Genomic DNA, 13,465 nt, shown 5'->3' on the forward strand with positions numbered 1-13,465 from the left:
ATCTGGGCTAAAGGGAGAGGTGAGTTGTTCTCAAGCATATAGAGAACAGTGTGTGCTTTTCTTTTAACGCCGCCTCTTAATCAGCCTCAAAAGGACACAGCCAGGGTGGCTGTTCTGTGCACGAGTGGCAAGGCTTGTCTGGAGCCATCCATCCCCTTACTCTGTTTCCTTCTCACCAGCCGCCTGTGTTTTTGCAAGCAAACAGCTTTTCCTTAGGGCTGGTCCACCCTCACATCAGCTGAAGAAATAAAAAGGAGATGGATCTCAGGTGGGTCATGGGTTCTCTGCCCCCAACACTTCTTTGTTAACAGGCAAGGAGACCCGTCCTATCCATATTTAAGCCCTTTGGGTGATACCAGACCAACTACTGAATCTACCCTGACATGGAAGTCTCTTAACTAGCCCAGCAGCCCTACATCTCAGTGCTGCACTGGCAGGAGGAGGAAGACAGGGGTATATTTAGCCACTCTTCATGCATGGATTGTGCAGCTAGAACACTGTCTTGCTGTGTTCTGGATCGGGATTGGTGGAGAGGAGGGAATATTAACAACTGACCTCTTCCTGCCACATGTTCCTGACTGGCTTTGCTCCCAGGAGCAAAGAACTGTCCTTTCCTGGGAGCTGATTCTAAGTCATGTGCTTTATGCTTCAAGTGCAGAAACTGACCTGACTCTTTGGCATCTTTTGGAAATGAGATGCCAGACCCGAGCAGGCAGGACAGTATGCTGGCCCTCAGGATTTCCCTTCTCCAGTGAGGCACATGGCTTCAAAGGTTATGCCTGATCATCTCTGCCTCCCCGGGGGTGCCTGAGTTAGAAAGGGAGTGGGAGAATGTACTCTGCCTTGCACGAAAGAATGGAGAGACCTTTTGGCAAATTAACCCTCATCTGCTTTAATCCATCTTTTATTTACTTGAGAGTTGCAGGGGGCAGGGACTGCTGACAGTGTGATGCAGCCCAAACTCACCCAAGGCCAGGGGCCTCCCCAGGACACCTGGTCGGCCCTGGTTGAAAGCCTGGGGCAGGCCACCCCAGCAGCTCCAGAGTGGGGACCACAAAGCCAGAGTTCCCTTCTCCCACCCCTCCCTCTCCAGGGTCCTGTACACCAAGGTCATCTCCCTCACCGCCCCCTCCTATCTGCTCAGTGATGCTCAAAGATGCGACTCATCCATCCCAGATACTAGGATTACAAACCTGAAAGAAAAGGAGGCTGAGGAAGATCCCCCTCTCCTGAAGGCACTTCCAGGCAAAGTACTTTTTTTCTCCCTTAACTAACTAGAAAATAAAGCTCAGCCTTCCTTCAAACTGTAATAGAAAAGAACAGATCTGACTGCATATTAGATCTGTTCCTTTGGCTTTAATCGTGTCCCCTGTTTTCTAGGCTTAGTCTTGCTAGCTCGGCACTCATATAAAGATAACAAATTGCAGAATAGAGAATAACATTTGTTTCATTGGAGCATTGTTTACAGGAGCACCATGAGCTGGCCCACATGGACAGCTCCAAGTACAGAATTCCTACACCAAGAAGTTTGCAACAATCAACCACACCCCTCCCCTATTTTTTCTATAAAAGGAGCCTGTATTCTGACTGTATTCTGAGGATGGTTCTCCATCATCTTGGTCTGCCCACTTTGTGAATAAAGTCACTATCCCTTGCCTCAACACCTCATCTCCTGATTTACTAGCCTGTCGTGTGGCGAGCAGAACGAGTTTGGACTCGGTAACAAAACTGCTTAGTCCACCTTGACAATCACATTTGGAGGGCCCTTTGAGGCCCCACACTTGAGTTTAATGATGAAAAGCACCTGCAGCATCTCAGGCCCCTGGACCCATGAGGGGCTTGTGGCTGATGGAATGTGGCTGAGGTCTCCGGGGTGGTGGAGCCTAGGGAACCTAACTTGGGGGTCAGACACTACCTTGGGACAGAGACCTCTTGTGATCTGACCAAGGTCTTTGGGGCTGGGATGAAGCTACTAAAGGAACTGCAATAATCTCAGGACAGGTGACAGCTAGGTTTCCTAGTGAAGAGGTCCTCAGGGAGTAATGCACAGGACGTGAGCCTGGGAGGATAGACTAAAGAACAGAGGTGTGGGTGAAGAGAAAGCAAAGCATGGAGGGGGAGGCAAAGAATAAGGGCTTGGAGAGGAACATCAAATATCTATTCATAGGGATCTTGGGCAAGAGGAAATGAAAAATGACCACAGGTCAGGCCAAACGGATCAACCAGAATTTCTCAAATGCAGCAAAGCAGCCGCCAGGTCATATCCTTTGGATCATCTGAGAACCCATCAGGCCTCCTCCTTCTGCTGGTGGCCCACTCTCTGATTAGCCAGTGCCGGGACTAAGACTGATGCCCTAGTAGCTCTTTCAGCCTTGGAAAGCCTAACATCCCTCCGGCCAGCCTTCTCCCACCAGGTGCCAAAAACCCTGAGCCCCACTCACCAGGTACAGAGAAGCTTAAGAAAAGCAGTTTATGCATAAACATCACAGACGAGCATTTCCTAGCTGGAATTTTGAGAAGCCAGAGAAACTAAGTAGTTCCTCCCACAAAGGAGCTTCTAATGGGGAACATATATGAAAACGATGAGACATATTTGAGAAGCAATCCGTGAACACATGCAAAAGATCGTGTGAGGGGTTGACCACACAACCACAAGCAGGACACTTGGGTAAGGGTCAGCCTCTGCTTCTCCCTCTGGGTCCCCTCATAGCCATACTCAGGGCTCAGGCATCTGCTGGTAGGGGACCAGGTACACACCCATCTGTGCGTCCTGAGGTTCTAAGCTGAGTTTGTCCAAGGCTGGGCCCAAGAATTCCTGAGATTCGGGCCCCCAGCACATCCCTTCCACCTGCCGTCGGCCCCCTGGAAAGCTGGGTGCTGCACTGCAGGGGCAGCACTGCCACTCTCCCAGGCCCTCTTCCCTTCCCAGACATTCTCATCCTCCCCCGTGGCTTCCAGTGACACCTAAACCATCTCATCAGCCCAGACCACTCCCCCAGCTCGAGAAGTGCTTTTCAAACCCAATCAAACGTGGTTATCCCATAAATCCTCAGTCAGGTCTGATGGAGACTTCATCTTTCCCTTAAGCCTTCTCCTCCAACACACCCCCACTTCAAAGAACAGCACCACGCACTCCCCTAAAGCCATCCTGGTGAATCGAATCCCTCCTCTCCACCCCACATGCCCCAAACTCAGGTATCGGGCTGTCTGCTCCCAGCTCCCACTTAGACAAGCCCACAGCGTCGTCCAATGTCTCCCTGCCAATGCCTCGCCCTCCTTCCCCTTCATCCACCTGGTCACCAGAGCCACATCCCAAAACACAAATCCAATCACTATGATATAATTGAAATATATCATTCAATCAAACAATTAGTTTAAAAGGTGACTTAAGAACATAAATGCAAAGGCATTAGAAGAGAACAGACCAAACAAATTGGTACTGCACAGCACAGGGAACTATATTCAGTATCTTGTAGTAACTTATGGTGAAAAAGAATATGAAAATGAATATATGTATGTTCCTATATAGCTGAAGCATTGTGCTGTACACCAGAAATTGACACAACATTATAAACTGACTATACTTCAATATAAATACATCAAATGTAAAAGAGAGAAAGAGAGAGAATAGAATAGATGATGGAATCATGATATGAAATATGGGAAGAAAAAAAAAAAAAAAGAAGGGAACAGGCCAGGCATAGTCCCTAAATGCACACACAGCCTTTTGTTGCATTTTGAGAAACCAGGGTGCCTCTCTGTACAATGCAGTATTGCAATATAGCTTCTATTCATTGAAGACTCTCAAGGAAAGATTAGTAATTTTACAAAGTTGGGAGGTGGTGTGGTGGGCAAAGCGTGTAAGAAAAAGTAAATGTAAAATGTAAAATTCATTTCTCCCACGCAGACAAACCCCTTGCTGGGGTTGCTGCAGTAGCAGCAGCACAACCAGAGGGTGTGTTCCCTCCTCTTGCTGGCACTGCGGGGCCGCTTTGTGATCTAGACACCAAATCCCACTAGCCAGAAAAGCACAACACAGCCTACTTATTATCTTTAAGACGAAGGGGGAATACCAGTTGCAAATTTCCTCACTGATTGCCAAAGATGGAAGAGGTTGTCCGAATCTAGCACTTTTTCTCTCTATCCACCCTTAAAAAACCAGGAATTAGACACTATGGTTCGACTGCAACACAGGATAAAAACTTAGAATAGTTGCCTAAAAGCCTGGCCCTCACCACCTGCTGATCTTCAGCAGACACCGAGCCCCTCCTACATGTCTGGGCTGTTTTCTCACAGGCCAGTAGTATCTCACTCCAGAGAATCACACTGAGTTGTTCCCTCCTCCTGGCGTGCCTGTTGCATTGTCCATCTGGAGAATACTTGCTCATTAAGACGAATTCATCTGCTCCCTTTAAGAAGCCTTTCCTGACTATGTGACTCCTGGAAACCGGTTCCTCCTTTCTGCTCCCCTTTACCTTGCAAAAACATCTGTTAATGTTCCTGTAACTCCCTAGCTTACAGATCTGCCTCCTCCTATAGACTGTAAGCTCCTGTGCACAGGAACCATGTCATCTTCATCTTTGTATTCTCAGACCTAGCTCAGTGCCTGGTCCAAATCTTTAACAAATGTCTATCCCTGCTATACTGGCTCTTGGCTTTTAAGCAAACCATTCAAATGATCCTAGTCTTGGTGCCCTAGAATCTTGGGTCCAGGGTAGCATAGTCCAGCAGTGCTAAGAGTGTGGTCCCATGAACAAAACTGTCTGAGCTGAAGGGCACAATTACTCCTCACCCAAGTTCAAGTGTAAGGGACTCGGAGGAGGGGAGCAATGTTCATGTGTGGAAAGACAACCTCAAAAAGTCCTGTTAACTCTCTCTCAGTCGTGTTGACGGAGAAAAATGATAGCAACACAAAAAATTCCAGCCAGTGGAGAATCCATAGATCAACATGATTAAGCCTTGAGATGTGTATTATTTCTTTGCAACAAATTTGTCTTTCAGATTCTATTTGGCTCAAGCTACACGCACATAACAAAGGATGATAGGTATCTAATGTAGGGCTTTATGAAGCTTAGCTGTAATGCAGACACCTGGGCAGGACAGGAAGTTCCCCTTACCTGGCACAGTCCTGGGGTGCCTGCCTAAGTGGCCCTTGCAGCTCTCCTTCCTGCTGTTGGTGGAAATCAGGACTATAGAGAGGCCTTGACCCAAGGCAGCCCCAACCAGGTCAAAGCTGGAATGGGCACTGGCAGGTGTCCTATTTCTCAGCCCTAAGTCTACAGCCTGGAAGTGGCTTTGCCCAGCCACCTGCTCCCCTGTGCCCTCTGCTATGGCTGACACTGACCTGGGAATTAGACTCCAACTACCCAGAAAGGGCAAAATGTGAAAAGGGAAACTTGGCAAAGATGGGGGCGGCCCTGGAGGGCAATCATCCCATCTTCCAGAACACTGGTTAGTGTGAACTCCACTGCAACCACAAAAGGGGAAACCATGAGGAAAGGGATCAGCATGCTCTGACTAGAGTTAAAGAAATGAGACTGGAGAGAAGAGGTTCAGAGCTGGAAGAGGAAGACAGTTCTGCTCTGGGATGGCCAGATTTCCCTCTTCCCCTTTCCCTTTCAGCCATTTGCCTTTTCACCCCGTAGTCTTTTCCTGCACTTCCTCAGATTCAGAGTACCTCCCCACACTCACACACACACCACAGCACCTGTCCAGGAGTTCCACAAATCATTTCAACCTCTCCTACTCTCAAACCCCAATTGCTTCCCCCACCAGATCACCCCTTCCCGTATCTCCACATCATCTTGCCTCAGTCTGGCCCCTAATTCCATTTTCCGTTTGTCCTTTCCAGGCCACCAGCCTCCATGAGGGGGTACTTCCTGCACTAAACTGGCCTTCAGGTACCTACTAGGGACAGGCCACTTAACAGTGACCGCTCCCCTCAAGCCCCCAGCGGCTCATCCCCTGCCCCCCGCCTGGGCTGCTGCAATCCTTATACCTTTAACAAACCTCCACGTGCGTGTTAACGGCGGTGACAGCATTTCCTTGTCTCTCTGCTCCCGCCCCCGGAGGCGCCACCCATTGGCTGTCGGATTCCTCCGTTCTCGCTCTAATTGGCTTCGCTCCGGGAAAACTCTGACCAATGGCCTCTCCGTGCCTGGCTCCCTCCACTGACCCCGGGCTCCCATTGGCTCCGAAGACTTAGGTATTGGCCTGGCTTGGTGACTGGTAAACTCTTCCTTGCCCGGGTAGATTCCCCGGCTGAGAAACTGGTTCCGAACCCAACGGAACCCAGAGCGGAGCGACGCCGGGTCACGTGGCCGGCGGCCCCATGACGTGCGCGCTCCGGGGTGTCATCGTGACGTTCCGGCGACCCGCCGTGTGGCCCGGCTACCTCCGTTACCTGTGCAGCCGCGGTGCTGTCATGGACCTGGGACCGATGCGCAAGAATTACCGCGGGGACCGAGAGGTGCCGCCGCTCGGCAGGGCCTCCGCAGGGGCAGGGCACAGGGGACCCTTCATCTCCCGGGGGAAGAGAGTAGGAGGAACCCCCACTCCGAGGTTTCTGGTCCACCCCGTGGCGCTTGGGGTCACCTCCGTGGGAGAAGGGGAGTTCAAAGACAATCAATGGGGGAGGGGTTCTGAGGAAATGAGGATGAAGATGGACTCTAGAGGTAGCTTGTCGTAGGGGGCCAGGGCGAGCACTCGGGAAGGGGGCCGGTCTATGTGGAATCCTGCCGGTGGCTCCTCGCAATCCTTGGGCGGCTTACTCACCTTTCTGGGCCTCGGTTTCCTCACCTGTGAAGGGATAGTACAGCCCTCACGGAGATGTTATGGACTTTGATATTTGTGAAGTGCCTAGAACAGTGACAATCAGCTTATAATGTTTGATAAATAAATAACACATCGGGGAGGAGGACTAACGCAGGAGGGGAGGAGACAGCTCTTGGCTCTTACTGCCTTCAGTCCCTCACATACTACTTTTCCTCCTAAGGAGAGAAACCAAGAGAAATATTTTGGAATTGGGGCCCAGAATCTGGCTAACCAAATCTGTGTGAGCATTTCCAGAAATGCTTATTAAACATGAAGTTTTTTCTTAAATCTCAGACCTACTGAATGAGAATTTCCAGGGTGGAGCCTAGGAATCTGTTGGGTTTTTTTTTTTCTTTGGCTCTCCAGGTGACAGGTTTGACACCCATGACATGAAACCCTAATTTGGCCATCACTAGCTGTGGGACCTGGCAACTTATCCACCTTTTCATGCCTGTTTCCTCACCTACAAGAATGAGGCTAACAAAACCTACTTGCTGGGTACTGTTTTTTGGTATGAGATCATTGTTATGAGGACTAAATGAGTTAATATTTGAAATGGGTCTAGAACAGTGCTACATACACAGTAAGCACTATATGTATTTACTAAATGAAATAAAACTCTTCCTTCCCAGGCATTTGAAGAGACTCAGCTGACATCCCTGGACCCCATGAAGCAGTTTGCTGCCTGGTTTGAGGAGGCTGTTCAGTGTCCTGGCATAGGGGAAGCCAACGCCATGTGTCTGGCTACCTGTACCAGGTGGGTATAGCCGTGGCCCCTTCTGTGGGTAGGTACAGATGAAGTAGGAAACTTAGGAAGCTCCCAGTTTGATGGATGACAACTTTATGATTCTAGCTCTATTATTAACATGTTGTGTGGCCTTAGGTAAGTTACTTGTCCTCTCTGGGCCTCAGTATCCTTACCTGTAAACCAAAGACCAGACTTCACTCAGTTCCATTTCAGTGATAAAATGTAGTGCCTCAATCATCTCTGTCCTTGATGCATACCCCCACACACACACCATTGTCTCCCTCATCTCCCCATTTCTACAATTCCTATCTGCTCTTTAAGAGATAGATCTCCTGGAACCTTTCCATAAAGCTGTCTCACTCTCTTGAAATCTAGCACATCATTCAGTTGACAACCAATCATAAACCCCTTGAGACATCTCTTATATTAGCCTCTTATTCAATTCTTCTTGTCCCCCTGACCCCTCACTAGAGCATAAGGCCTTGAAGACAAGACTCTTGTCCTGTGCCCCTGGACATTCCCCAGTGCTTTGAGCAGAAGGCCTGTTGTAACTGTACATTCTGTGACCCCTAAGCATTGGCTGATTGCATTATTGTTGGTCACTTGCCCTTTGAGCCTGGTTAGTTTGCTTGGGCTGCCATAACAAAATACCACAGACTGAATGGCTTGAACAACAGAAATGTATTTTCTCACAGTTCCAGAGGCTGTAAGTCAAAGATCAAGGTGCTGTCAGAGTTGGTTTCTAGTGAGGCATCTCTTCTGGGCTTACAGATGGCCGCCTTTTTGTTGTGTCCTCACATGGCCTTCCCTTTGTGTGTGCAGGGAAGACCTCTCTGGTGTCTCTTCCCCCTCTTATAAGGACACTAGTCCTACTGGATTAGAGTCCCACCTTTATTACCTCATTTAACCTTAATTACCTCCCTAAAAGCCCTTTCTCCAAATACAGGCACACTGGGGGTAGAGGCTTCAAAACTGAATTTTAGGGGGACCCAGCTCAGCTAATAATAGGGCCCCAGGCAGTCGTGTCATACTTGTACCCCCAGGACAAATCCTCAGTGGGAATTTTTTTTTTTAGGGATATGAACCTTTATTTCACAACTTTGTCATAATTCACTTTCTAATGAGACATGTACTGAGGACATAGTTAAAAATACTGGGAAGGTGGGAATGGGTAGCCTGAGTGCCCAGACAGTGCAGAATAAGGGGGCACAGGTAGAGGGTACACAGGCATTCTGTGAGGAGGGGCGGTAACAGGGACATTGCAATGGGCTCTAACCATAGTCCTCTGATCTTTGCCCCAGAGATGGGAAGCCCTCTGCCCGCATGGTGCTGTTGAAGGGCTTTGGCAAGGATGGCTTCCGCTTCTTCACTAACTTCGAGAGTCGGAAGGCAAAGGAGCTGGTAAGGGGTCACAGTAAATCCTTCCTGGGCCTGCAGGGTCCAGCCCTCGCTTCCTTGGTCGCCTTCTCATGTCACCCCTGCCCCAAACCACTTGCTGGCTGTGCTCAGGCACTGTCCTGCCTGCAGGCCTTTGCACTTGGCGTTCTCTCTGCTGTGGATGAATGCTTTCTCTAACCACCCCCACCTCTGCCATCTGTCTACCTAAATAGCGCCTGTGCCTTCGGGTCTCAGCCCCCATGCTACCTTCTCAGCAGAGCCTTCTGGACTCCCGTGCTGAGTCAGCCCCTGGAACTGTTTGCTGTTATTATAACTTGTCACTTTCCTTTCTGCCATTTTTTTAGTTCCTAACTGTGTGTGTCTTGATGGGATTATGATTAATGCCTGTGTCCGCTGCTAACAGTAAGCTCTGTGGGGGCAGCGGCTGCACCTGTGGTATCTCTGTTATACCCCCCACAGCTCTCCGGGTGTCGAGCACAGAGTTGGCTCCTCATATGCGTTCAACTAATGCATCCAAAATGAGTGGCCCTCCCTGAGTCCAATACAGCCAGATCTGCATTTCAGAGGACTTGAAAATCTATGGGTGAGAGAAAGGGCAAGGCTCACTTTGGAGGCCATCTGACGCAACTCTTCCGTTTACTGTGTGAACTTGGGCATGTTATTTAACCTCTCTGAGCCTGTCTCCACACCTGTAACACAAGGCCTTCCTTTGAGGATTTAAATGAGATGTTACAGTGAGTGCATCTGCAGTGGGCTCGCGCAGTGCAGACTCCCCGCCTTCCCCCTGTACGCTGGAGCATCCTCTTTCCTGTCTTGATGGCTACCTGTGGATTCTCTTTCATTTCCAGGACTCGAATCCCTTTGCTTCCCTTGTCTTCTACTGGGAGCCCCTAAACCGTCAGGTGAGCGAGCATTTGCAGGACAGCCTGGGGTGGGCTGGGGTAGGGGGGGCCTGAGTTTCTGGATGAGCTTGGTGGAGGGCCCCAGGGTGGGCAAACATCTTGCCATTCAAATAGCTCTCACTTAGCTGTGGGCTAGTTGGAGTCAGACATGGTGGGGCAGTGAATGAAGAGAAAAACAGAGGCATGAGGCCTGTGCTGGAAGGGAGGGCAGGTAGCCTTGAATGCCATCTAACCAGGGCCATCCCTGAGCAGGTACGTGTGGAGGGTTCCGTGAAGAAGCTGCCTGAAGAGGAGGCCAAGTGCTACTTCCACTCCCGCCCCAAGAGCAGCCAGATTGGGGCTGTGGTCAGTCGTCAGAGTTCCGTGATCCCTGATCGGGAGGTGAGTGGGGCTCCTCTTCTGAGTGGTGAAGGCCTTGGCTCAGCCCCTGAGGCTGTCCCCAGAGGATGCCAGGGCCCTCTCTCTCCAGCAAAGTGAAATGGACTGTCTCCCTTGGGGGAGTGGGTATGCGGAGCAGGGAACTGGCCTCCCATGTCTGTCTGACCTTCCCGTTTGGACTGTGCTCCCGGAGGACAGAGCCCAGCTGGCCTTGCTCACCTGCATCCCCAGCACCTGGCACAGAGCACATGCTCAGTGAGTGGTGATTAAATGAATCATTGACTGGGTCTGGCCCTTTCTCAATCTCCTTCCCCTGGACAGTATCTGAGAAAGAAAAATGAGGAACTGGAGCAGCTCTACCAGGAACAAGAGGTGCCGAAGCCACAATACTGGTAAGTGACACTTCGTGGCTGTGTAGAAAGGGACATTGGAACCCTCATGCTTACTTGAAGCCACCCTGTCTGTAGAATTAAAGATCTCCTCCTCCCTGGCAACCTTTGTCAGATGCACACCAGCAACTTCCTTCAAGGGGACCTGGGATGGCGTGGAGGGGTGAGGATGGCGGAGGGCAAATTGACCTGGCTAGAAAACTGCACACAGCACCAAAACCTCTGCTTCTCCTTGTAGGGGTGGCTACATTCTCTACCCACAGGTGATAGAGTTCTGGCAGGGCCAAACCAACCGCCTGCACGACCGGATCGTCTTTCGGCGGAGTCTACCAACAGGAGACTCCCCCCTGGGACCCATGACCCACCAAGGGGAGGAAGACTGGTTCTATGAGAGACTTGCGCCCTGACTCCCAACCTGCTGGTGCTGACTGGAGCTGGGGCAGTGCTAAGAGAGGGTATGGGATCGGAAGCCAGACCCTTCTAAGCTCAACCCATTTCCCTTCCCATCTCTTATATTCAGAGCTCTTCAGAGTTCATTGTCCAAGTTCTCTGTACTCAGCTGGTCTAGTGGAGTGTAACAAATGGAAAATAATCCCATAATATTTTCTTGACCTTGACTATGATTTATTGGAATAGCTCCCTCTAGGGGTAGCAGCTGGTGTGATTCCCTTTTCTGATGACAGAGGATGGGCCCTGAGCAGCCTCCTCGGCTGGGGTAACAATCACGTGAAAAGTCATACTGGCCAAAGCCGATTTGTCCCAGCATAAGCACCTGAGCCAATCTAGCCAATCGGTTTTTCTTGTCACCAAATTGAAATTTGAAGTGGAGAGACTCAGCATGGGAGTCATTGTAGCCAAGCCAATAATGGCAGCTAAGGAGCAACAGCCTCTGGTTGCTTTTCTTGCAATTCCCTATGTGGCCCTGGATCCCTCCTTCCCAAGTCTGGGCTGTGCAATTCCTCCTCCTACCTCAAAACACCCACTATCTCTAAAAGAGAAAAAAAAATTTTTTTTTTGGCTTAAACAAGCCAGAATCTATTTCTGTTGGTTACAACTAAAAGAACCTTAACTAACTCATTTACTAATAGGATATTTTTACAGCTCTTACCCAGCTGATAACTGCCTTCCATTACCTGAAGCACAGCAGTGTGGAAAAGAGACTAAATTGATTCTCTGCAGCTCCAAGGGACCCTTAGGTAAAAGTTGTGTAGAAGTAGATTTCATCTCAATATGGGAAGAGATTTCAAATGACTGGGGCTGCTCAAGAGGGAATAGGTCAGGTAATGTGTTCTGCCACTGTCAGTCAGGATGTTTTGTTAAAGGGACTTGTGCTGGTACCTATGGGCCAGAAAGATTTTAATCAAGCTTTACTTTCCATATTTGTTTATGAAAGCTATATATATATATATGTATGTTTATGTGTATGTATATTATACATACTTTCCAGGTATAAAGTTAAATAATAGAGATTATGTCTTTCTGACACTCACACATCCCTTTCCCCTACTCCTACCTCTACCGATGACGACTCCCAGATCACTGGTTTCATCCGCACTGGAATTACCAGAGGAGCTTTAAAAACCCTGATGCCCAGTCCCACCCTCAGAGATGATTTAACCAGTGTGAGTGCAGCCTGGACTTTTGGAAATTTAAAAGTTTCCCCAGGAAATTCTGTGCAGCCAAGGTTGAGTCCCCTGGTAGTAGATCCTTGCTAACTGCAGTGTGGTCCACAGGCCAGCAGCACCAGCATCACTCTGGGGTGGAGCCCACCCCAGACCCACTGAATCCCATTCTGCATTTAACAGGACCCCCGACTCTCACTCCCAGATGCACTACCCTTAACCTCCAAACCAACCACCTCCCACCCTCACAGTTAGATTCTTCAGTAGCTCCCTGCTGAGGCCTGGGCTGAACTGTAGTATTTACTTTCCTTGAGCACAGGTCTGGTGACTAGGGATAACCTGGGTGAGTGGCCTACAGGCTGCAGAGAGGAGCCAGGCTGGGCAAATGTTTGCTATGACTAAGCCGGGATCAGAGAACTGACTATTCTTTGTACACATTGGCATTGAACTTGCTACCCTGTAAACTCTGCCTTGTTCTACTGTATGGGCGTGTGCTGTTATTGACTGCCTCTTCCAAGGGCCACCCCCTGGGTGTTGACCCCTCTTAAGCCTGTGTGCAGGAAGCCCAATGCTAACCCTGTGGCCACCTGCAGGAGAGCGTGCCTACCTTGTCCTGTTTGTGTTATTGGGGCCTGGGTATCCCCCTTGCTTTGAGCCTGGTCTCAGCTGTTCCCTTCCTTTTCTCTGTCTGACAATCACTGTGCCAAGTTTGTAATAAAAACTCATCAGCCTTGCATGATACTGATGTTCAGGCTAACCTGGTCTTGTCCCCCATCCCTCAGGAAGGAGGGGAGTTGGGGGATTTAAGCAACTCCTCCCACCTGGCTTCTCCCCTCAGGGGAGGTTGGGCGTCCAGCAGGGGGAGCCCGATGCCCAGGGTTGGCCCCTTCTGGGTGGTGCAGGGCAGTTCTGGCCGGCCCCTCCTGCCTCCCCCTTCCCCCACTTGGGTCCTGTCCCAGTGAAACTGTGGTCGATAACCTGTAGCCTCTCCCGGCTCCTGCACGTATTTGCACTCTCGATTCCTCCTCCTCCAGCCTCGTGAAAACTTGCAGGTGCCTGGCTCTGACTCCCTGGGAAGCCAGATCTCCCTCTGGCTTTTAGTACTTGCCCCCCCACCCCCACCATCCGTCCCCCAGCTTAGGGATATATGTGGAGTTTTCCAGGAAGATTCCGGCAGACATCACTTTGGGATATGGAGCGGGCTCGCCTGCAAGG

The 13,465-nt window shown here is 50.0% G+C and overlaps 1 protein-coding gene across 1 annotated transcript; it reads left to right on the forward strand.

The window, feature by feature from the left end:
* The first annotated feature begins 6,215 nt into the window (after positions 1 to 6,215).
* On the forward strand, positions 6,216 to 12,991 carry PNPO (pyridoxamine 5'-phosphate oxidase). Its single transcript, XM_010960525.3, has 7 exons — positions 6,216 to 6,469; positions 7,446 to 7,570; positions 8,863 to 8,962; positions 9,808 to 9,861; positions 10,114 to 10,242; positions 10,561 to 10,631; positions 10,867 to 12,991. The coding sequence occupies exons 1-7, from the start codon at positions 6,332 to 6,334 to the stop codon at positions 11,033 to 11,035; spliced, it is 786 nt and encodes a 261-aa protein (XP_010958827.2). The 5' UTR covers positions 6,216 to 6,331; the 3' UTR covers positions 11,036 to 12,991.
* Positions 12,992 to 13,465: the final 474 nt, after the last annotated feature.

This window comes from Camelus bactrianus, chromosome 16 (genome assembly GCF_048773025.1).
Source record: "Camelus bactrianus isolate YW-2024 breed Bactrian camel chromosome 16, ASM4877302v1, whole genome shotgun sequence".
Taxonomy (NCBI): Eukaryota; Metazoa; Chordata; class Mammalia; order Artiodactyla; family Camelidae; genus Camelus; species Camelus bactrianus.

Excerpts from the sequence above, each read along its gene's own strand:
- PNPO (XM_010960525.3), top strand. The coding sequence starts at position 6,332 with ATGACGTGCGCGCTCCGGGGTGTCATCGTGACGTTCCGGCGACCCGCC. Across the intron at positions 7,571-8,862 it reads TGTCTGGCTACCTGTACCAG|AGATGGGAAGCCCTCTGCCC; the intron begins GTGGGTATAGCC and ends TCTTTGCCCCAG. Across the intron at positions 8,963-9,807 it reads GTCGGAAGGCAAAGGAGCTG|GACTCGAATCCCTTTGCTTC; the intron begins GTAAGGGGTCAC and ends TTTCATTTCCAG.